Source organism: Macaca thibetana, chromosome 6 (assembly GCF_024542745.1).
Source record: "Macaca thibetana thibetana isolate TM-01 chromosome 6, ASM2454274v1, whole genome shotgun sequence".
NCBI lineage: Eukaryota > Metazoa > Chordata > Mammalia > Primates > Cercopithecidae > Macaca > Macaca thibetana.
The window spans coordinates 175181830-175206383 of record NC_065583.1 but is presented as its reverse complement, the minus strand read 5'-3'; the positions used below and the strand labels follow the sequence as shown (position 1 = coordinate 175206383).

The window sequence follows — 24554 nt, the reverse complement described above, 5'->3', positions numbered from 1 at the left end:
AACAATTGTTCAGGGTACAGATCAGAATGGAGTTCTTATGTCTTCCTTTTCTACGTAGACACAGTGACAGTTTGATCTCTTTCTTTTCCCTACGTTTACAAACGCCACAGTGAAGAAGTTGGTTGCAAACACATTCAGACTGTGAAAAGAACTCTGTGCGTAAAGTCCTTTCATTTCTTTGCCAGAGTTTTTTTGAGGCAGATTCTAGAATTGCTGAGTCAAACGGCAAATGCCACATAGTTTTGTTAGACGCTGCCAAATCCTCTTCCACGAGGCTGCAACGTTCTGCATTCCACAGTGAGGTATGAGAGTCCTTGTACCCCACAGCTTCATAAACAAAGCATGATGGCAAACCTGCACGTTTACCAATCACACAGGTAAGAAATTTCATCCTAGTTTCACCTTTTTTTTTGGTTAGCATTTTTATTACCAGCTTTTTTTTGGTGTAATGCACAGAAGGTAATGAACACATTCTACCTGCAAGCTTCTTCCTGTGCCTTTGGAATCTGCTCCTGCCAGTCTGCAGGGAACCATGGATCTGCTTTCCGTCACACAGGAGGCATTCTCGACACCCTCTGTACACAGCATGCACTTTTTTATTTGGCTTCTCTTACGCAGCATAGTGACTTTCAGATTTATTCAAGCTGCTGCATGTGCCAACAGTCCACTCCTTCCTAGTGCTGAGGCCCCATCACATAAGCACAACTGTTTCCTCTGCGTGATGTGTTGTTCTCTAGCTGTGCACTGCCAAAAAAGATATCATTAAAAAAAAATCTAAATATAATGTAAAACCTGCCTTGCCTTAGGAAAGTTTTTCTGGCAGTGGCTCACACCTATAATCCCAATACTCTGGGAGGCTGAGGCAGGAGGACTGCTTGAGCCCAGGAGTTTGAGCTCAGCCTGGGCGAGATGGTGAAACCCCATCTCTGTAAAAAAATATAAAAATTAGCCAGGCATAGTGGCTCACACCTGTAGTCTCAGCTCCTTGGGAGGCGGAGGCTGGAGGATTGCTGGAGCCCAGGGGGTGGAGGTTGTAGTGAGCTGAGATCACACCACTGCACTCCAGCCTGGGCAGCATGACAAGACTCTGTCTCTACCAAGAAAAAAACAAAAAATTAATAGAAGGACAAACAAAAGGTTCTTCTTACCAAAAATACACTTTAAGGAACAAATTTATCATATTAAGTTGGTGCAAAATTGTGGCTTTTACCACTGAAAGTAATGGCCAAAACTGCAATTACTTTTGCACCAACCTAATACTATTTTCTAATGACAAACTTGGAAATAATTGTCATTGTTCTCTAAAAAGAACAGCCTAAAAATAAAGAAGCAGCCCATTTACTTCTATGCCAGTTCTTTTAGTATTTGGTTATTTAAACTGGCGGTCCCTAACCAGTAGATTTACGGCCTGGGAACTTAAAGGTATTTGCCGCAGTCTTTTCCGATAACAAATTCAACAATGTTCCACATGCGCAACAGGGGACTGTAAATGGCGGCAGATCCCTAGAGTGGAACAGAGCAACGAAATGACCCTGTGCCAGATTCTCAGTGCTTTACAAAAATGCTCCCGTCATGAAAAGTGGGAGAACCCTTGTCTATACCGAGACACTGTATGTTTAAACTACCTACTTCCAGTTCAAAGTAAATATTTACATAGGTTGAACATCCCTAATGCAAAAATCTGAAATTCTCCAAAATCTGAAGCTTTCTGAGCACCAACATGACATTCAAAAGAAATGTGCTATGGAGTCAGATCTTCTGATTGGGATGCTCAGACAGTAAGTATCATGCAGATATTCCAAAGTCTGAACAAGCCTGAAATCCGAAACATTTCTGGTCCCAAGGATTTCAGAGAAGGAATTGTATATTAAAAATGCACACACAGGAAAAGGTAGGCACATACACAAAGAAATTTAAACCATAATGGGTCGTCTCTGGTTGTGAGCTCTTATTTCAATCTCTTTGTACTTTCTGAAATGAGTATGTATTTCTTGAAAAATCACTAAAACTGGCTGAGCGTGTTGGTTCATGCCTGTTGGGGAGGTCAAGACAGGTGGATCACTAGAGTTCAAGACTAGCCTAGGCAACGTGGTGAAACCCCGTCTCTACAAAACATACAAAAATTAGCCAGGCATGGTGGTGTGTGCCTGGGAGGCTGAGGTGGGAGGATCACCTGAGCCAGGGGGAGGTTGAGGCTACAGTGAGACAAGATCGAGCCACCACATTTCAGCCTGGGCAACAGAGATGAGACTGTCTCAGAAAAACAAAAAACCCGAACCCGGAAACATTAAAAATAGACTTGTGCTAAGCGAGTGAGGTGTGATTTCTATATACGATCAGGAAATGGCCTTCATGATAAATTCTGAAAATGACCTACTGCCTGAATTACAGACACACTAGATGATAGTGAGAGTCCACAGGTAACTTCCACAGACACAGATAAGTGATTATACGACTATCTCTTACAAGCTACGAAAAGCTTAAGGGTAAAAGCTTTCTATCTTCATTATTTCTGAATCTTAATGCCCAGCGGAAATGCCACACAGGTGAACTGTGCTTGTGTGGAACAAGGCTGCAACCCCCCCTACCACACCCTTGGCTGGCTGTTCCCAGGACGCTGCTCACCACAACCCCTCTGCTTACCCCAACCCCTCCTCAATTTCTGCCCTTCCCTTCTCTGCTTGCTCAGTGCCCAGGGGATGCTAAGCGCTGCACCACATCCCCTCGGCTCCCCTGCAGATGCTTCCAGCTGGGCCAGCCCAAGGGAGGAGAGGGGAGGGGTCTCTTCTGGGCTCCCTTGGCTTGGGACTGGTTTCTGAGAGTGGCTGTGTGTCCCCACCCCACAGACGCTGACTTTCTCCCTAAGTCCACAATCCTCATCTCCTCCCCGCTCACCAGGCCTTGGACACTTGCTCCTGCCCAGTGACTTCCATCTGGCCCACACCACGGAGCAGCCCTTCCTTAAGGCTCCTCTGAACCACCTGCAGGCGCTGGATTCTGTTTCCAGCCAGAAGCCTGACTGCTGTCAGAGTGCCTTTTTCAGTGGTGCCTCAAATCTGTCAGGAGTTGATTTAAATCCGGCCTGCTCCTCCGCGTTCACCATCAGCAAGGTCGGCCCGCGAACCTGGGCAGGGCCGTGCGCATTTTGGGCTGTGGTGAGAACGAGCTCCACACTGACCTTCCCAGTGCTGACGTCCACATAGGACAGGGTGTGCTTCCTCCAGTGCTCCTCAAAAGGCTTCTTCTGTTGCCCCTGGATGGGCTTGGAGTAATCGTACTCATCAATCCACACCTGAGGCCAGAAACACCATCACATATCTTATTACTCTAACAGAGCAATACAGAAAAAAAACAGCAAACATTAAAATGATGTAAGAGACAGATGCCCTAGAACTCATTCCATTTCCACTTCAGCCCCGGCACCATCAACATGTTCAGAACCCACGAGGCCACATGGCTGGTCGGGGGGCGTGCAGCCAGCAGTGAGTCCAGAGTAATCCGTGTCCGCACGTTCCCTTAGACACCCTTTATGTACCTAAGAGTTTACCAAATACTTTGTCTTTCTGCTGCATGCGCTGGGAGACTACCTACTACCTCAATCTTTTCTTTCAGCCTGTTTTTATTTAAAAACATTTTTTCTTTTGAGACAGGCTCTCGCAATGTCACCCAGGCTGGAGTGCAGTGGTGTGATCACAGCTTGCTGGAGCCTTGACTTCCCAGGCTCAATCATCCTGCCTCAGCCTCCTGCATGTACCACCACGCCTGGCTAATTTTTTGTGTAGAGACAGGTTTCGCCATGTTGCCCAGGATGGTCTAGAACTCCAGGCTCAAGTGATCTGCCTGCCTCAGCCTCCCAAATGCTGGGATTACAGGCGTGAGCCACTGCACCTGGCTTCTATTCTAATTAAAACTCATTGTGACCAACTAAATTTATACTACTGGCTAGGTGCAGTGGCTCACGCCTGTAATCCTAGCACTTTGGGAGGTTGAGGTAGGTGGTTCACTTGAGGTCACGAGTTCAAGACCAGCCCGGCCAACATGGTGAAACCCCAACTCTACTGAAAATACAAAATTAGCCAGGCACGGTGGCGTGCGTCTGTAATCCCAGCTGCTTGGGAGGCTGAGGCAGGAGAATCACTTGAACCCTGGAGGCAGAGCTTGCAGTGAGCTGAGATTGCGCCATTGCATTCCAGCCTGGGGGACAGAGACTCCATCTCAAAAAAATAAAAATAAAAGTGATAAATTTATTATTATTCTGTATTCTGGCAAACACGGATTCATATACTTCGCAGGAAAGACTCTTAATATGTACAAGGAGGCAAGAGCAAGTTCCGAGCAGTGATCACAGCCATCAGCATATTCCAGTGGAGGGTAAATCGGTGAAATTTCATGGTGAATAAAAATGATTTCCCACTCACCGCGTTCAGCGGGCTGGAAAGGTCACCAGCCGCCGCCCACACACGGTCCTGAACCAGCCTGTGTGCCTGCCTCGTGCAGCCTTTGTCCTTTCGCTGATGTGCTTCATCCTGAACTTGCATTTGTACCCCGAGCTTCCCTTTCCGTGTTTTTCTGCTATCGTATGTGAGAAACTCTTACCAGGCAGAATCCAACACGTGTGCTCTGCACAAAAATCAGTTCACCTGAAGAACAAGTGACCACAGGGCAGGCTCTATAATACCTTTTCCAAACCACAGGGCAGGTCTGAAACGGTGGTTTACTCGTTATTTAATAAACTGGCATTTCCTCCTTAGGGCAGGTCTGAAACGGTGGCTTACTCGTTATTTAATAAACTGGCATTTCCTCCTTAGGGCACGTTTGAAACAGTGGCTTAATCGTTATTTAATAAACTGGCATTTATTTCCTGGTCATGCCACTCTGGCTGCACTTCTAAACTTGGCCTTCTAACAGCAAAGCACATTGGCTTGGAGATGCCACTGCTGCCATCAGTGGACGGTGACCTAAAGCAAGGAAAAGGTCACAGTGATCCAGAGGATGGCGGGAACCCAGGGATCAAAGTTACCAGGGGGAAAAAGGCGTTTTTTGGATTTACTTTTGGGGAAATGAAATAAAATGCAGAGAAAATGCAGGGGTGGGGCTGAGTCCCACCAGGTGGGAGGAAAAGGCAGGTGCAGGTGGGTGTGGCGAGAAGGCGCACCTTGTAGTCTTCCCTGGCGTGTGCGCCCCGTGACTCCTTCCGCGCCTCTGCTCCGTAGATGGTCTGCAGCGCACACAGCATCAGGTTCTGCAGCTCCAGGGTCTCCACCAGGTCCGTGTTCCAGACCATTCCTGGGGACACAAAAAGTTCCATCAGGGGCAGGCGGGACCCGTCACAGGGGCCTTCTGAGCTGTCAGCCTGGGCCTGCTAGTCCGTGGAGCCACTGGTTGTGGCTTTATGGCTGTGGATCCGGACAGCAAGCATGGAACTAAGTCAGCACTGACGGCACAGACACCAGCCCACCCTACAGAAGGCAGGGCCCAACACTACACAGAGCCCGCTGTGCTGTCTGCTCACCCCGGTCAAACGTCTTCAGGTGCTTCAGGTCTCCGTAGAGCTTGCTGATTTTCCCACAACCTTCTTGCAACACGCTTCCCACACGGAACACGGCAGCATGATTTTGCATTGACTGTGACACAAAATATTATTGGTAAACTTTTAATCCATACAAATAGCCACACCAAGAACTGCTTAACTTTTAGACTTAACTGTTGTTTTGCATTTCAGCTGAGTTATGTAAATTAAATAGAAAAATTAGGAAATTCAGACTATGAGTTTATTACTCTGAACTTAAAAATGAAGTTTTGACTAAAGCTTCTGAATACATGTTTCTATTACATACACATCTTAGCCCCAGACACATCCTTTCCAGTGGGATACAGCCAGGCTCCAGGGCTCCAAGCAGACTGCCTGTGAGGTACCATGTTCCACATGGCTCTGTGGCCAAGCAGGAAACGCTGCCTCCCCACACCCCTGGCGGGACTCCTGACGTGGGGTCTGGTGGTGAACGTGACACAAGCCAGCAGCCCTGTGGTGACACACACTAGGAGGAGCTGAGCAGAGCCCTGGTGATGGTGGGGTTGGAGCCGAAGGTCTTCAGTGAGAGGGAGGGGCGTGGGTGGCTGGGGCCCTTGGCCCATCTGGCTACTGTCTTCTGCCTATTTTGTAGAAGCTTCTTGTACACTGACTTCCTTCATAGTTTTACTGTGGCGAGAAACGTGCCATGCAGTGGACCTGAAGTTTACTGTAGGTGTGCTGGCAACCGGGCGTTAGCTTTTGCTTCCTGTGGGACAGACAGATACCACCTCCGTGATCCCTCCTCCTCCTTGCTTCTCCCTCTAACTCTGCTTCGCTCCACTGACCCTAATTGTTTCCTCCTCTACCAATGCACCTTCATGGTTTAATTTGGACATTTCATCTGATTTTCCTTAGACTCATACATAATCATGACACTGCAATGCACATCAACCTAATGGTTTTTCAGGAAGAACAAATGAAAAAAGTTGCATCTCAGAATCTAGTATTACATTCTTTCATGTCCTTTAGCAGCCACGTTTTCATATCCTTTCTTGTATTTCTGGTTACATTATTTCAAGGCATTTTTAATTTTTTGTTTGAAATGTGAATGAGATATTTACTGATGTCTGAGTAGATTACTGCTGGCACATCGCAAAGCTACTGATTTTTAGATACAAATCTCTTATCCAGACACCTTACTGCATTCTTGTTTTGTTTCTGTTAATTTTTCAGTTTATTCTCTGGGAATTTTTTGGAAATTACATCTGTAAATAATAGCAATTGTATCGATTCCTTTTCAATATTTACTGCCGAGATCAACTCGGTTGGGGAGACCTTAACCCAGCAGCACTAGAGGAATTAAAGACACACATACAGAAATATAGTGCGTGGGGTGGGAAATCAGGGGTCTCACAGCCTTCAGAGCTGAGAGCCTCGAACAGAGATTTACTCACATATTTATTGACAACAAGCTTATGACTATAAGATTTACTAAAAGTATTCCTTATGGAAAACAAAGGGATGGGTCTGGCTAGTTATCTGCAGCAGGAACATGTCCTTAAGGCACAGATCGCTCATGCTACTGTTTGTGGTTTAAGAAACACTTAAGCGGTTTTCCGCTCTGGGTGGGCCAGGCGTTCCTTGCCCTCATTCTGGTAAACCCACAACCTTCCAGCGTGGGCGTCATGGCCATCACGAGCACGTCACAGCACTGCAGAGATTTTATGGCCAGTTTGGGGGCCAGTTTATGGCCACACTGGGGGGGGGGCCTGTTCCCAACATGTCCCCCTTCTTTGTTTTGCAAAGCGATAAAAGCAAAGGCTGCTCTGTCACGGTGAGCTACTTCTCGCAGGCGTCAGGATCTGCAACTGCAGACTATACAGACAAACAACACAGATTAAAAGCACAATCAACACTGAAATCACAGAGCTTCCAAGTGGTTTTATCCATTTTAATGGATTACTAGCTGCTAATCTGTCTGCAGCTCCTTCAAGCACTCCAGTTCCTGGCAGTAAGGTCAGGTGTGCCTGGGATGCTTCAACTATTTGTTCTTTTAATTTTGCAACATCCAAAGACAAGACTGTAGAGTGTCCTTCTAGATGCTTTTTGATTCTTTCCCAAATTCTGATCTTATTAAAAGCTATTAATAGTTTCCACAAATCCTTATGTTTAGCTCCTACAGTGGGCCATATCATTTGAGGTTGAGGTGCCACTACATCGCCACGGTTCCAGATAATAGGAACTCTTGCCGTATTTCTTACCATTTCTACCATCTGACCGTTGTGTTCAGACCAGCTGAACACAGTGTGGCCGGGGCACGCAGACTGAGACGTGCAATTCAAGCTACACATCCCCTTAGGGGACCAATCAATAATGATTCCATAGGAATCACTGTGCAGCACCTCTGCCTATTTTGCAAAGCAACCTTCCCAAATAAGCATGTTCATTTTCTCTGAGCAGGTCCAATCCTGTTTACAAATAGGTTTTTGAGGGTGGTATGCCCCAATTATAGGAGATTTATTAAGCATGTGTAACTGTGTCATAGAGTGATTACATCCAGGCACTACTGCCAGCCAAGATTGATAAATATGCCCAATAAGTACAGTTGTTCTCTGTGTCAGCCCTGGCTGAGGAATACTCACAGCAATGGTGATCACCGCTGTCACAGCTACCATTAAATTACTCATTGTGACTGGCTGTCCCGCTTTCCTCAGGGTTTCTTCCGCCATCTGTGACGGCTTCTTGATCTGTCCTGAGGTGGGTGGCTGTGTTTGACAGGCGTTGCTCGTGACAGTTGGGGTCCTCCTCAGTGTCAGTCTCGACATGGCTGCAACGAGGGGGTCCTCAGGATCCTCCCAGAATCTCTTCCTCAGCATCGGCTCTTGATAAGGTTTCAAGTGTCTTGATGGTTCAGTCCTAGAGAAACAGAAGCATAACCTCTACCCCAAGTTACTATTTTACCTATTTCCCAACTTTTGGTTATCAGGTCTCTCCACCAAGCCAGTCGTTCTGCTTCCGTCTTTGCGGCTGGTTTCTGTAGATGCTGTTCAGCTGCTGATAACATCTGGCCTTTAGGCAGGCTCAAAACATTTAAAGTTAATACTGTGATTCAGTTGCATGTGGGGTGTCCTGTAGTCCCTCTTTTCCACCCTCTGCTTTTGCAACTGCTGTTTCAGGGAGAGATTCATTCTTTCCACTATGGCTTGTCCTTGAGAATTACATGGGATACCAGTAACGTGTTTAATATTCCATGTAGAGAAAAATGTAGCTAGAGCTTGAGAATTGGGTTCCAATCCTTGAGAATTAACTCCTCCTGTAAAAGATGAGGAATGTACCATTTAGCAAGTTGGGCATCATTGGTAATAGCGTTAGCTTCTTTCTGGGTAATGCTGTATCTGCGTTTGAGACCAGAGGCATTAACGTGGGTTACATTGTGAAAGTGTCTGGCATTAGATATTACAGTAGCAACTAGGCGATCGGCCATTTGATTCCCTGCAGTCAAAGGTCCTCCAGAGGTGTATGAGCCCTAATGTGAGTGATGTAAAAAGGATGCGTTCTACTCCTAACTGCTGTTTGCAATTGGGTAAATAAAGTCATCAGTTGTTCATCTGTATGAAATCGTAACTGAGAATTTTCAATTAACTGTGTGGAGTGAACCACGTATGAAAAATCAGAAATCACATTAATAGGCATATTAAAAGCAGTCACTACCTCAATTACAGATACAAGCTCCTCTTTTTGAGCTGAAGTATAGGGCATCTGGAAAACCTTACCTTTCGAGCCAGAATAAGAAGCTTTACCATTACTAGACTCATCTGTAAAAACATTCTCAGCACCCTCAATTGGTTTAAATTTAGTTATTTTAGGGAGAATCCAATTAGTTAATTTCAAAAATTGAAAGTTTCATCTTAGGAAAATGATTATCGAGAATACCCACAAAGTCAGCTAAATGGGTTTGCCAAGTAAGACTATTTGCAAAATCTTGCTGTATTTGTGCCTTCATGAGAGGGACAATAATTTTTCCAGGATCATATCCATGTAATTTAACAATCCGAGTTCTCCCATTTCCTATCACAGTAGCGATTTGATCCAAATGAGGGGTCAGAGTCCGTGAATTAGGATGTGGAGGGAAAGCCGCTCTACCCCGCAGATTGGGATGCGGAGGGCGGTGGGGAAAGCCGCTCTACGTCGTGGATTGGGACGCGGGGGAAAGCCCCTCTACACTGTGGATCAGGGTGCGGGGGGAAAGCCGCTCTACGCCGTGAATTGAGGATGCAGGGGAAAGCCACTCTACACCGTGGATCAGGACGCGGAGGGAAAAGCCACTCTACACCGTGGATCAGGATGTGGAGGGAAAGCCACTCTACAAGATCTTGCTGTTGGACACTAACACCAGCAGGTGAACGCGAGTTGGAAAAATGAGCAAATCGAGAGTCTTCTCTGGATCTATTCTATTTATTTGAGCTTTATGGCCTTGCTTTTCGATTAGCTGCAGCTCTGCCTCAGCTTCTTTCGTTAATTGCCGAGGGCTAGTGTGACTAGGATCTCCTCTAAGGATAGAACATAGATTACTCATGGCATAGGCAGGAATGCCTAGAGCAGGTGGTATCCTGTTAATGTCCCCTAGTAATTTTTGAAAGTCATTTAATGTTTTCAATTGATTGCTACGTATGGCTACTTTCTGTGGCACAATGGTAGTGTCATTTACTAAGGTCCCCAAGTAGGAGTAAGGAGTAGTAATCTGAATTTTGTCAGGACCTGTAATTAAACCAGCACCAGAAATTGAATTTTGCAAGTGATCATAACATTGGAGTAATATTTCTCAAGTGGGGGAAGCACAAAGTATATTGTCCATATAATGAATAATGTAACACTGTGAAAATTTTTTAGGAGTAGGTTCAATTGCTTGCCCTACATATGTCTGGCAAATTGTTGGACTGTTTAACCTGACTTGTGGCAACACTTTCCAATGAAAACGCTTAGCAGGCTGCAGGTTGTTTATTGCAGGAATTGTAAATGGAAACCATTCACAGTCTTGCTCAGCTAAGGGGATAGTAAAGAAACAGTCTTTTAATAAATCTATGACTATTAAACGCCAATTTTTTGGAATCATAGCAGGAGAAGGCAATCCTGGCTGTCATGTCCCCATAGGTTGTATAACTGAATTAATGGATCTTAAGTCAGTTAACATTCTCCATTTACCCGATTTTTTTCTTAATTACAAAAACTGGAGAATTACAAGGGGAAAATGTTGGAGCTATGTGTCCCTTTTCTAATTGTTCATTAACTAAGTCCTCTAAAGCCTCCAGTTTCTCTTTACTTAGCGGCCATTGTTCTATTCAAACTGGCTTCTCTGTTAACCATTTTAAAGGTATAGGTTCTGGTGGCCTAACAATGGCTGCCATCAAAAATGATACCCTAAACCTTGGCGGGAACTTTGTCTTCCCGCTTCAAGCAGTTCTTTCAAAGCTTGGAAATGTTTTCCTAGTCCCATACCAGGGACATACCCCATTTCATGTATCATATGCTGACTTTGAGGGCTATATAATTGTTCTGGAATTAGAACTTGTGCTCCCCATTGTTGTAATAAATCTCTCCCCCATAAATTTATAGGTACAGAAGTTATAATTGGTTGAGTAGTCCCAGGTTGTCCACTGGGCCCTTCACAATGTAAAATATAACTACTTTGATATACTTCAGGGGCTTTACCAACTCCAACTATGTTAAAGTGAGCAGGTTGAATTGGCCACGCGGACGGCCAGGGCTGTAGAGAAATGATTGAAATGTCCGCTCTTGTACCTACGAAACCTTTAAATTTCTTTCCCTGAATAGTTATTTCACAGGTAGAACGTTTAACAGTAATTTGATTCACCCAATAAGCTGCTCTGCCTTGTTTATTTGTGCTTCCAAATCCTCCTGTTAATTTAGTTTCACTTTTCCCCGTTCCCACATACGGCACAATCAGGAGCTGTGCTATGCGCTCTCCTGGTGCAGCTTTCCAGGGAACAGAAGTATATATAATAATTTGAATTTCCCCATTGTAATCTGAATCAATGACTCCTGCATGTATTTGTACCCCTTTTAAATTTAAACTAAATCTTTCTAAAAGTAATCCTATCGTCCCCACTGGCAAGCGTCCACAGACTCCTGTTGGGACCTTTTGCAGGGGCTCCACAGGCAGAAGACTCACAGCTATTGCGCAGCATAAATCTACTGCGGCACTACCGGCTGTGGTGGGGGACAGACATTGTACAGGGCGGAAGGAGTGGCCTGAGCCGGAAATGCCCTGGTTTGGAACGGAGCCCAGGACGGGCTCCTCATGGCGTTTCCCGAAATTGGGTTCCCATCTTTGAGTGATTAGCCCAATGTTTTCCTTTATACATTTTGGACATATTTCAGGCTCTGCAGTTTTCTTTTTTCCCCTATCTGGCAGCCTGATTCCCTGATTTTTTCTACTTTCTTGTTTAGTATGACCACGCTTCCCACAGTTAAAACAAGCTCCAGAGAACAGAGGATTTCCTTTATCCACTCTCAGTCCCATCACTGCCTGTGCCAACATGTAGCTTTAGCTTTATTACCTCCTATACCATCACGGGCCTTGATATAATCAACTAAGTGTGCTTTCTCTCTAATAGGTCGCAGAGCAGCCTGGCAGCCGGGATTAGCATCGTCGAAAGCTAATAACCGCAAAACTATACCCTGAGCAGCCAAAACTGCAATCACCTTTTTAAGAGAGTCCTATAACTGAGCTATAAAATCTGCATACGGTTCTTTTGGTCCCTGTTTTAACTGCACTAAAGGAAGGGTACTGTTCTCCACCTGAAGTGATTTTTTCCCAAGCTCTAATGTACACTCCTCTAAGCGGCTCTATGGCATCATCCTGCATGACCACTTGTACATCTAAACCAGCCCAGCTGCGACCCCTAAAAGTTGGTCTGCAGTCATATTAATTTGAGGTTGGGCCTGGGCGTTGCAAGCAGCCTGAATAGAAACTTCATCTGCCCACCAAGTTTTAAATTGTAAGAACTGAGCAGGAGTTAGACAAGCTGGAGTAAGAGCGTCCCAGTCAGTAGGAATCATGTGAACAACGCTGCAATGAACATGGGGGTCCAGGTGTCTCTTTGAGCTTCTGATTTCATGCCCTTTGGATATACACCCAGAAATGGGGTTGCTGGAGCACATGGTAGTCCTGTGAATTCTGAGGAATTTCCACAATAGTTGTACTAATTTACATTCCCCCAACAGCACACAGGGTCCCTTTTCTCCACATCCTCACCAACACTTGCTCTCTTTTGTCCTCTTGGTAACAGCCATTCTACCTGGAGTGAGATGAGATGATGTCTCATTGGGGTTTTAATTTGCATTTCTCTGGTGCTTAGTGATGTTGAGCATTTTTTCGTACATCAATTGGCCATTTGTTTGTCTTCTCTGGAAAAATATCTATTCAAGTCCTTTGCCCATTTTTAGTAGGGTTGTTTTTTAGTAGGGTTTAGTAGGTTGTTTTTAGTAGGGTTTCTTTTTTTTTTCTATTTTAGATACTAAGATATTATTAGATATAAGGTTTGGAAAATATTTTTTCCCAACCTGTAGTTTTGCTGATTTTTTCCTTCGCTGTACTGACACTTTTTACTTTGAAAATGGTTAAAGTAACTGACAGTGTATAAAATTAAAGTTACTTATTTTCATTATGTGGAGAAGAAGGACTTACCCATCCCAGGAATCAGTATTAACACAGCACCCACCAAAACAAGAGGGATTTTGCCAGAAACCCCCATGGGACTCTTCGGGCCGCAGTTTCCTCATCTAAAATTGGGAGAGGTAAGCTGTGAACCTGACGGCAGCCACCCCCGTCTACTGAGGGCCATGCTTTCTCACCGCCTGAGGCAGGTGCTCCCGTCCTTACCCTTTACAGGTGAGGAACCACGGCTGGGAGAGGCCATCACCCTCACAAGGTTATATCAAGGCCTGTGTCTGAACCGTTATTCTACAATGCCTATTTTCATTAAAATAAAGAAACTCTAAATGAAAGTTATTCATTTTTATAAATGAAATAAAGTAGAAATTAGAGTCCTACCCTGTGGCAACAACAGTGTTCTTTGCTTGTATGCGATGGATGGACCCGTCCTCTATGCACAGTGCGATGACACCACGGCACTCCCCGTCCTCCATCAGGAGATCCAAGGCAAAATACTCCACAAAATAGCTGGTATCGTATCGCAGGGACTAACAGAAAGGAAAAAAAAGGGCAGGAAGTGTTAAGCCAACCTGTAAGGTTTTAAGGTGGTATTTGCTCGTGTGAATAGGTGAAAGAACCTGATCCAAATGGACCAGGTAAATCCAAGGAGATCAGCAACAGAGTCAAGGACGCTGTCAGCGCCCGAGAGGCGTTCCACACCGCGCAGCACAGACAAGGCAGGTGCGCTAGAGAACGCAGCAGCAACAGCTCCTACTTTGGTGACACGTTTCCTATTTCTACACAACCCGAAGAGGCACTCCACACTGTCTGGGGGCCACAGGCAGCTCCGCTCAGAGTTTGGTGCCAGAGTGAGGTCCACAGACCATGGGGTCACAGCCCAGGTGGGAGCTGCTGGCAACACACAACCACTAAATTAATTAAAATAAATCAAATGTTCAGCTCTTCAGCTACACCTGCCACATTAGCAACAGCCACATGTGGCTGGCAGCTCCCAACGCGGACGGTTGCAGACAAGCAGATTCCAGCACTGCAGAAAGGTAGGCACTGGACAGCACTGCCAGCCTGGACCTGCTGTTCCCTCAGCCAGTGCGAGTTGCCCTCGTTAGCCTGGGCCAGCTCCCCACATGACAGCTCCTGCTCCGGACGGAGCTGCTTTCTCCTCCCACCACACACTCGTCCATGCACTCAGCCACAGAGAAGGCACTGGTGTTCTAACAACTTGCAAATTAATGGTCTGTCCCCCTTCATCAGAAAACAACAAAGTTCAGAATACTGAATACTCTGAATCAATACTGTTCAGAATATTATTTGGCCATGCCAAAGTTGACCTTGATTACCCAATAACTATTGTCACCTCAAGTCTTTGTCCAGTGATAACAATTAATATTAAAACAATCCATGGCTGGGTGTGGTGGCTCATGCCTCTAATCCCCGCACTTTGGGAGGCTGAGGCGGGTGGACTGCCTGAGCTCAGGAGTTCGGGACCAGCCTGGGCAACATGGGAAACCCTGTCTCTACTAAAATACAAAAAATAAGCCAGGCATGGTGGCGTGCACCTGTAGTCCCAGCTACTCAGGAGGCTGAGGCAGGAGAATCGCTTGAACCTAGGTGGCTGAGGTTGCAGTGAGCAGAGACTGCGCCATTGCACTGCAGCCTGCGTGACAAGAGTGAGACTCCGTCTCAAAAACAAAGCAAAACAAAACAAAACAAAAAACAAAACCAACCCGTTCAGGAACTCAGAGGTGGTAAAACAGCCTTAAAATACTTCTTTTTCTTTTTTTGAGACAGGTCTTCTGTTGCCCAGGCTGGAGTGCAGTGGTATGAACATGGCTCACTGTTTCAAGTGATCCTGGTCTCAAGTGATCCTCCTGCCTCAGCCTCCTGAGTAACTGGGATTACAAGCATGTACCACCATGCCCAGCTAATTTTTAAACTTTTTGTAGAGACAGGGTCTTGCTATGTTGTCCAGGCTGGTCTCAAACCTCTGGTGTCAAGTGATCCTCCTGCCGTGGCCTCCTAAAGTGCTGGGATTACAGATGTGAGCCACTATGCCTGGCCTGCTTGCTCTGTTCTAATATTTTGAGTATGACATATCCCAAGTCAAAAACCTAGTATATAAGATTATCAATTCAACTTTCCAAAATAGATAAAGAAATAACATATTGCCTTAGGGACAGCTTCTCACAGCACATGCCTGGTCCTTTCACATCAACAGTCGCTGCATGTCCTACACCGTTGTTCTCTGTTGCTTTTTACATAATCTCTGGCGGACTCACTGGGCACGCTAACCCATTCCCCGCTGTCACCATAAGCCCCAGCACTACATGTCCTGTCTCAGCTGGACCGGGGGCAGCCTTACCCTTCCATATAAGGTGTGCAATAGTGAGTGGCCGGTCCGATCAGCCACACAGCAGCACCGATGGGCCTGCCCGCCCTTTCCAAACTTGAGGCTCTGTCCACCAAATGCACGCTGATAAATCTTCCCATCTTCAGTTCTGCTAAACGGCATGCCGTAATTTTCCAGCTGTGAAAGATAAAAACAAACAAAAACCTTATTACCTTAAAGGAGTCAAGATATTCATAGCTCATCTACACTGAACAACTTTAACACAAATCTGCAAACCCAAAGTAACCTATTTTATGAAAATGTCAACACTTCATCAAAGAGAAGTCTTCTTGTTACTTCTTGTGTAATGCAGTTTGTGACGGAAAAAGACTCCTCTTGTGAGCTTTGCTCATCACCATTCTTTCGGCCGGCCACATCTGGCTCAATTGCTTACATCCTTCCCAGGACTCTTTTTGACTAGAAACAGACCACGAGGGCGCCCAGAGCCTCCCGCCCATCACCTCGACCACGGCGGCAGGAGCCTGCTCTGTCATGTAGTGGATGGCATCCTGGTCCCCCAGTCAGTCGGAGCCCTTCATGGTGTCGTAGAAATGCCACCTCCAGTTGTCCTCCTCCATGTTCCCCAGAGCAGCGTTGATTCCTCCCTGGAAACACCAACCACTCCTTACAAGCCACAAACAGGAGCCCCAGCTTTGTCTTCCAGGCCCAGATCCACCCACTGGGGGATTCAGAGAAAGCCAACTCCTCACACGGTGACTCCCAGTGAGGGCTGACCTCAGCAGAGGAGCAGCGAGGCCCCACAGATTCTGGGTCATGACCCTCCCCTGACTCGCCCAGTGATTCAATCCCTTAGCCTCAGCCTCCTCATCTGTGTGGTGGAGACAGAGGGAACTCCAGGAAGGGCTGACTGGAGCCGTGAGTGACAGGCTACCTGTAATATGCTTATTACCTAACATATCTGGCACAGAAAAGGTACTCAACAAATCTTTCCAGATAATGTTATTAACAAATCTTCCCAATGGCATTTACGGACATGATTTAAAGACCAGAAGTGCTTCCTGCCAAGTAATAAGCTCCACACTCAGAGTCGCACTCCCCTGTACCCCTGCTTCCTTTGGCTGCGTGTGCCCACCACCTTCTTACTCCTCAGAGAGTCCCAGAGGACAGCAGTACGGGGACAAATAAAACCCTTGCCCTTTCCTTCCCCACCCTAAATTCTGATTCCTCCTCTTTAGATGATCTCCTTTTCTTAAGGTGTTGGGGCGGTGGGGGTGGGTGGGGAGGGAAGTAGGCGAGATGGTCAAAGAAAACCCGAGTGTGACTGGAGTCCCAACTAGGAGTGACAACAAGGCTCCAGCCCTTCCAAGTCTCCAGGGAAGAGGCTCCAGGGAAAGACCGCTGAGAGGGTGAGCTGAGTGAGCAAGGCACAGCAAGAGGCCATGTGGCTGGAGCATGGGGAGGAGGCAGGAGGCTGCCCAGGTAGAAAGCGCGAGGCTGTGCGGGACCTGCACAGAGTGGGAGCACGGTGGGGCACCCTTCTCTTACCTGTGCCGCAACAGTGTGTGACCTGGTAGGAAACAGCTTTGTAACACATGCTGTATGAAACCCTGCCTCAGAAAGGCCAAATGCAGCTCGCAAGCCTGCCCCTCCAGCGCCTACCACCACCGCATCAAATTCATGATCCACTACTGGATACTGAGCAGAAATCTGGAAAAGAAAAACGCACCTGTCAATCACGTGCTCCACTATGCCAACCACGAAGACTCTTGTTACAGTGAAGGAGCTTGACAAAGACAAAAGGACCAACTGCTAGGCACACAGGGCCTCCATCCTGTCCTGGGGCTGAGCCCTGAACAGTGCGGGGAGAGGTGGGCACATTCGCACGTGGAGAAGGGACTGACGATCAGATTCTATGAATGGTAGAGGGTCTGTCCCATGGATCAGACTGAGGACCACAACTCTACTTCAGGGCCGTGCCTATGCTTATGCCTGAGAAGGTGCCAAGGAGTATTCAGTCGCTATCGTGAGCTTACGAGAAAAGAACGTCTCAGCAAGTTTCAGTTTTCCAACAGAGAGAACAGGCACGCCAAATACCAAGGAACCCACACCTGAGTGGCCCCACAGTCCTAATTTCAGTAGGAATTTTATCATCTATCACAGCAGATACTGTTCATTTTATTTTAATTTATTGCTTTACTTGATCTAAATTTAGATCTAGTTTATAGATACATAAGAGATATAAGTAAAAATGCTAACATCTATGTTTGTGTTTGTACTTGCAATTGATTATTATAACACTGAAAATAACTTCAGCATGCATTGGATACCTATGAGGAATTTTTCTCTTATGTCTATGACTCATATGAAAAGAAACTGGTACAGATCCTCACCCCCAAGCCAAAAAAATCATTTATAATGGAACAAAAAGCATGAACTTACGGAATCTGAAACTTTAGCAGATGCCCTCTTGTTCCCATCAACAGTGAAGTGAAAACCTCGGGTTCCTGTTTGCAACACTGCTGGCCACTGGTGACACAGAAGACGCAGATGCAGAGGGTTAGTGTCCTGAAGGAACAGATGCTATGGGGGACAGTAATTTAAACTTCCCCTTGCAAACTGTTCCCCTTCTTAGGTACCCAGGTGCTCCTGTGCATCCAGGGAGCTCAGCTGGGACTCTCCACTTAACCCTGAAGGGCAGCCCAAGGGGCGAGGAAGGACGGAGCCCCTGGTTCTCTTTCCGCCCCGACTCGGCACTCCAGAAAACCAGGATGAAGCCTGTTTCCAAATAGGACACTCACGGACTCAGATGCCACATGAAAAAGGCACTGTATTCACTTCCTCTGTAAAGTCTTAATTATCTACTTAGTGGAGAAGGGAAGACATCTATATCGTATTACTGTATGTGGTATTTTGCAAGTAATGAAGCATTTTAACTGGCTCCAGCATAGCCCTTTCCACATTACAGTTCCAGTCGTCCATGAGGGCTTGTGGTCAGTTCAAAAGGCACTGGACACTGAATCAGGAGATCTGTATTCTGGAGCAGTAAAAGCTGACAGCCCAGAGGGAGGAGGTGTCATCCCTTCATCACACAGGAGGATGTTGGATGCACACTCGCTCCTGCCTGGCTGCTCCTGGCTTTTTCCTGGCCAATGACACATCTTGCTGCCTAAATTTTCCATTTTTCTCGCTCTGTCGCCAGTGCAGTGGCCGGATCTCAGCTCACTGCAAGCTCCGCCTCCCGGGTTCACGCCATTCTCCTGCCTCAGCCTCCCGAGTAGCTGGGACTACAGGCGCCAGCCACCTCGCCCGTAATTTTTTTTTGTATTTTTTAGTAGAGACGGGGTTTCACCGTGTTAGCCAGGATGGTCTCGATCTCCTGACCTCGTGATCCGCCCATCTCGGCCTCCCAAAGTGCTGGGATTACAGGCTTGAGCCACCGCGCCCGGCCGAAACCTGGTTTTAGCGTTTAGTTTTTAGCGGCTGTGTGTGTGAGAGGTGACACTGTCCATACGCTAAGGTTGGCCAGTCATTTAGAGGATACATTTTCCATTCTGCTGGGTGCATTTTAGAAGACCACTGAATAGTCTCAGAAATATCATAAAGAATAGTTTTAGGGGCTGGGCGCGATGGCTCCTGCCTGTAATCCCAGCATTTTGGGAGGCCAAGGTGGGTGGATCACCTGAAGTCAGGAGTTCAAGACCAGTCTGGCCAACATGGCGAAACCCCATCTGTACTAAAAATTAGGCAGGCGTGGTGGCAGGCACCTGTAATCCCAGCTACTTGGGAGGCTGAGGCAGGATAATCGCTTGAACCCAGGAGGCAGAGGTTGCAGTGAGCCTAGACTCTGCCACTGCACTCCAGCCTGGGCGACAGAGCGAGACAACGTCTCCAAAAAAAAAAAAAAAAAAGAAAAGAAAAGAAAAAAAAGCTTTAGGAAATAATACACTCAGCAATCAGAAGAGGGGATGTGAGGGATGTCTTCAAGTATTTAGAAATATTTGCAATTCAGAAATTACTTGTTATGTGGAATAAAAAATTATTCTCAATTTCTCCAATTTCTAGCCTCTGTTTTTATTGACATAAGCTAATTCAGTTTTTTCTTTTTTCAGAAAATAAACGAGAAAGAGCAAATATTCTTCTACTTTAACATAATTTTTGTCATGGTAAAATCATATTTTAAGAAATAAGTCTTTGAAATAATTTTAATATAAATGTTCTTGAAACTTTTGTAAACTGCCCTATTAACACAGGTAACAGCACCAATAACAACAGTGTATTACACCAAATGTAAGTAGAAACAGTGAGATCACTAAATGTTGATTTGTTCTTTCTAGGATGCTGCCCACCCCCAGCCACACACATACAGAGCCAGCTTAAAAGGGGCAGCTCCCATAACACAACTGTGAACAAATTATCACGCCATCCCCTTGGGGACAAGGACACTCACCCTCTGCGTCTAAATCTAATCTGGGGCAGAGTTTTGAATTTGAAAGCCCAACTTTAAGCCAATTTCAGTCTTTAGATAAAACTGAAAACTAGTTTTGACACAAGACTAGTCTTGTGTGCCAATTATTAATTTTTTAAGGAGAAACTATCAAACATTTCCTCTAAGAAAAAAATTGGGAACATATAAAAGGAATATTAGACTTTGCTTAACAATATAGAATTTCAGACGACTGAATTAGGAGGTGGAGGGGGAAAAGAAGTGCAGAGACATTAATCCCGAAATCTACCAAAGTGAGGGGTCCTCATCTAATCAAATGCAACTATAAATCATGAGCAAGAAACTAATCTGCATGTACAACCCATACAATCACAAAAGCAGCCAGTGAAGAACCTAAACACGCATGACCGTATCAGGAAGAAGCGGAAGTAGGGTAGTTTAAGTGAACTAAATCCCCTCTCCAGGCAAGAAGTCTAAAACTGATAAAAATGCACCTGCACAACCTGCACATCCACTAAAGAAACAGAGGTCTTACAAACACCAGGAGTCAATATCAGAAACAGGAATTGCTTTCATGGAAAATGAACTGGGGGCGGTGGTATACTCACTGATTCTTTTACAACTATGTGTAAAAGAATTATGTGTAATTATTCTCACTAGAATTTTAGTGTTTATTATTTTAAAAACAGGGATACTTAAAATACAATTCACACATGGCTACTGTGCACAGGCTGTGAGCCCTGGTTCACAAGAGCACCACCAAAGGTTTCAAACATTACCCACAGAATCCCCACTAACCCCACAGAAAGACGGAACCTCAGAGAGGATTCAAGTAGGTCAGCTGCCTCTGGATCCTGGACTTGGTCCCTATCTAAAGACCCTTGGGAAAAATCTCTGAGACTCCCAACTAATATTAATATCCAGGTTTCACATCAAAACCAAGTCACAATTTTTCAAATAAATCAGGAAAAACATCATGAAGAATGCAGAATGGAATGCCATTGTTGTTACAATTATCCCAAGAAGCAAAGGAAATGTTTACTACTATAATGGCCTAAATAATGTATTTCTAGAACACCATTAAACATATGCAGAACAAACCATTCAAAGAAATGAAATCAATTTGTCTTAGAACAATATATTTGATGTTCATGCTCACGGATTTGAAAAACTTCACCTGAAGTAAGCAGTTAACCCAGTAACTATTTAAGTTTCTTGGTTTTACTTTTCCTCTGATTAAACTGCTTTGGAACGGTTTGCAAGCTGTGTCAGTGCACCAGGCCATAAAAAGAAACCAAAAACTAAGTCTGATAAGCTCGTCACTTGAAAGCAGCTGTAAATACAGAATGATCAATACACCACAGAACTGGCCAAAATAAGATTAAAAAATTCTCTCTGGACTTCACTAAAATTATCCTCAGCATCTATTTTCCAAACACATTTCTCAGTTGGCTATCATTAATTTCTTTTTTTCTGCTAATTTGATTATGTTGTTACTTTGTAAACTCCAATTCTTCAGGAAAAAAAAACCTATCTGAAATGCCGATAAATATACTGCTTGCAGGCAGAATTTCTGTAGGAAACGCTAACTTCAAGATAAAAAGACTTTTACAAAACCCAAGACTAAATTTTGGTTCAATTTTGCTATCTTGCCATCTTGTCTGAGGTGCCTCCGCCGCTGGCGGGGTCTTAGGCTGCAGAAGGAACACTGGGCACTATCTGGGTTGAGGGCAAAGGCACCAGCCCTAGCTTTTCTCCAATCACAAGCTAACGTTTCCCCTAAAAAGTCCCACTGACCATGAGCTTTACTTCCTGCCTGTGGACGCCCTCCAAGCAGCTCTTAAAAGCCCAAGATGCGGCAGGGATCTCTGCTCAGTCAGCACCAACCACAGCAACACACTAGAACGTTTACATGCTTTCTGATGTGACAGGATGGCTGTATGACTAATCTTCACATTTAATTCAACGAGGTTTTTAATAACTATTTCAAAAAGGAGAAAATTGCACAATTACAGGCATAATTCAAATCAATATTGCTGAATGCCTTGGTTCCTATTGACATTTTTACTCTGCAATTTAAAATTACTTCGTAATTAAGGAGGTAGGTGGGTAAGTTCATTCAAAAGAACCAAGCAACGAAACCTATCCAATTCAGCTTGACGAACTAAAACCCTAGAAGGCCGATTCTGAAGATGCAATCGTGGAGGGCACATTCAGACAAACTCAGAGAGCGAGGGCTCAGGGAAGTATAACCCTGACCGTCATCCTGGACTAAGCGGAGCCCGGCCCTCGAGGCACTCAGACACCGGTCCCGCGTCCTCGCCCGGTCAGTGCGCTGAGCTCTCCGTCTGATTTTTAAAAACTGGCACAGCTGCTTTTAAACACTGGCACATTTTCAGTGGCACAAGGGCCACCAAACACGACCCAAAGTTGACACCCTTAACTTGCAAGGTCGCGAAGTGGACATGCACAGATTTGCGCTTTCTGGAAAGCGGAACTGCAAGCCTAAGCTCGGGCGCGCAGCACTTCCCACCGGACGCCCACCCGGTCGAGCCCGCCCACTCCTCGCACCCACCCGGGCGGTTTCACCCGCCCCGCCCACCCCACCCACGGGCTGCGGGCGGCCCCTCGGGACAACCAGCACAGAGGGCGGCAGAGGCCCAGCCCAGCCAGGACGGCCACGGGCCGCTATCCGCCCGAGTGACCTGGGCAGACACGACTCCTCCCCGAGTCCACCCGCCAGGCACTGAGGCGAGGGGCCACCTCAGCCCGCGGGGTCCCCGGACCCAGGCCCGGACCAAGGCGGCAGAGGGGACGACCAGCAAGCCCGCGGGGTCGTGACCTTCACCGGGACGCGGACTACCTGCTAAGGACCGAGCTCCCCGGTCCCCCGAGTCCGCCTAGCGGCTCCCCCTCGCACTGGCCCAGGGCTCTCCCAGCCCCTTCCCGATCCCGGGACAGGGGGCGCGGGGATCCGGCGCCCGCTCCGCTCGCACCCGCTGGGGACCGTCCCGCTCCTACCGCCGCCTCGGCCCCCGCCTGTCCCGCCCCGGTCCGCGGTACGGACTGACCGCCTTGGCCAGCGCCAGGCGCCGAGTGCTCAGCAGCCGCGACAGTCTCCTGACCCACAACACGACTGTTGACGCCGCCAAGCAGTCCCGCCAGTCCCTGCGCAGACTGCGCCTGCGCACCACGCCGGGGTCGCGCTAGGGGGATATCGCGCCTGCGCACCACGCCGGGGTCGAGCGGGGCGGTAGTGGGGGGACATGGCGCCTGCGCACTACGTCACGCCCGGGCGGGGGGGCTGAGTGGGGGCGCCGCGCCTGCGCAAAGCGGACCCGCGGACGGAGGCGTTGCGAGGGACGCGGAGGTCCTGGGCTCCCCGACCGAGGTAGAGCGGACCCTATTTCGGGGAGGTGTTGGGCACTAACATTTTTAAAGCGCCATGGGTGGTTCTGCGGGATCGCCCAGACTGAGGGGGCCTGAACATCCAGACCACAGGGAATGGGGTCGGAGGGGCTGCGCTCGTCCGCGGAGGTGGGCGGGAGCGACCCGGGGCCTCGGGCCTCCGAGGGGCGGGAGCGATCCTCAGCCATGTCCCTAGCTTCTGGCTTCCGGCTAATTTTTAAATTTTTTGTAGTGGCGGGATCTTGCTGTGTTGCCCGGACTGGTCTCAAACTCTTGGCCTCAAGCGATCCTCCTTCCTCGGCCTCCCCAAGTGCGGGGATTAGGGGCGGAGCCACCGCGCAGGGCCGTGGTCAGCTTTTAAAGATGCGTAGATCCCTTTGGCTTATACGCCTTTCTGCTAGCTTACCCTGATTTTGCTTCAGGTTCAGAGAGTATTTTAATATTTCTAATGTGTCTTTTTGTAAGATATCTGAAATCTTTTTGTGGAATGAAGTGGCATGAAAAATAAACCAATAATCATTAGTAATTTTGTTTCCTGTCTTTTCACTTTAAATTATTAAAATCTTTCTCTTATGCGAGATGTTTAACAATGTTGAATTATTTTAGTAAATTTGCAATGGTTCAGTCCCATTTTATTGATATTTGGGTTGTTTCCCATTTTTACTCTTAATAAATAACACCGTACAGAACATATTTGTGACCGTAACTTCATCTTTAGGATTATTTTCTTGGATGTATGCCCCAGACGTGGCCTTTATTGGCTTGCAGGGAATGGACATAGTACCTCCTAGACTTTTTTTTTAGTTATGCAGTTTTGGTGCTGGGTTAGTTATCTATCTAATTTTGTTTTGTTTTGTCTGAAATGGAGTTTCGCTCTTGTTGCCCAGGCTGGAGTGCAATGGTGCGATCTCAGCTCACTGCAACCTCCGCCTCCAGGGTTCAAGAGATTTTCCCGCGGACAGCCAAGATCACACCACTGCCCTCCAGCCTGGGCAACAGAGCAAGACTCCGTCTAAAAAAAAAAAAAAGAGAGATTCTCCCGCCTCAGCCTCCCAAGTAGCTAGGACTATAGGCCACCGCCACCACGCCCAGCTAATTTTTGTATTTTTAGTAGAGACGGGGTTTCACCATATTGGCCAGGCTGGTT

The 24554-nt window shown here is 46.7% G+C and overlaps 1 protein-coding gene across 1 annotated transcript; it reads right to left on the bottom strand.

Annotated features, from left to right (window-relative positions):
* Window positions 1–396: 396 nt before the first annotated feature.
* LOC126956207 (succinate dehydrogenase [ubiquinone] flavoprotein subunit, mitochondrial-like) lies at window positions 397–23595 on the bottom strand. The gene is given in 11 exon segments (XM_050793014.1): window positions 397–3292; window positions 5156–5286; window positions 5513–5624; window positions 8155–8451; window positions 13586–13735; window positions 15568–15732; window positions 16056–16199; window positions 17101–17262; window positions 17995–18081; window positions 23071–23205; window positions 23323–23595. Coding segments are annotated over 11 exon segments (1923 nt in total). The 3' UTR covers window positions 397–3025.
* Between the last annotated feature and the right edge of the window lie 959 nt (window positions 23596–24554).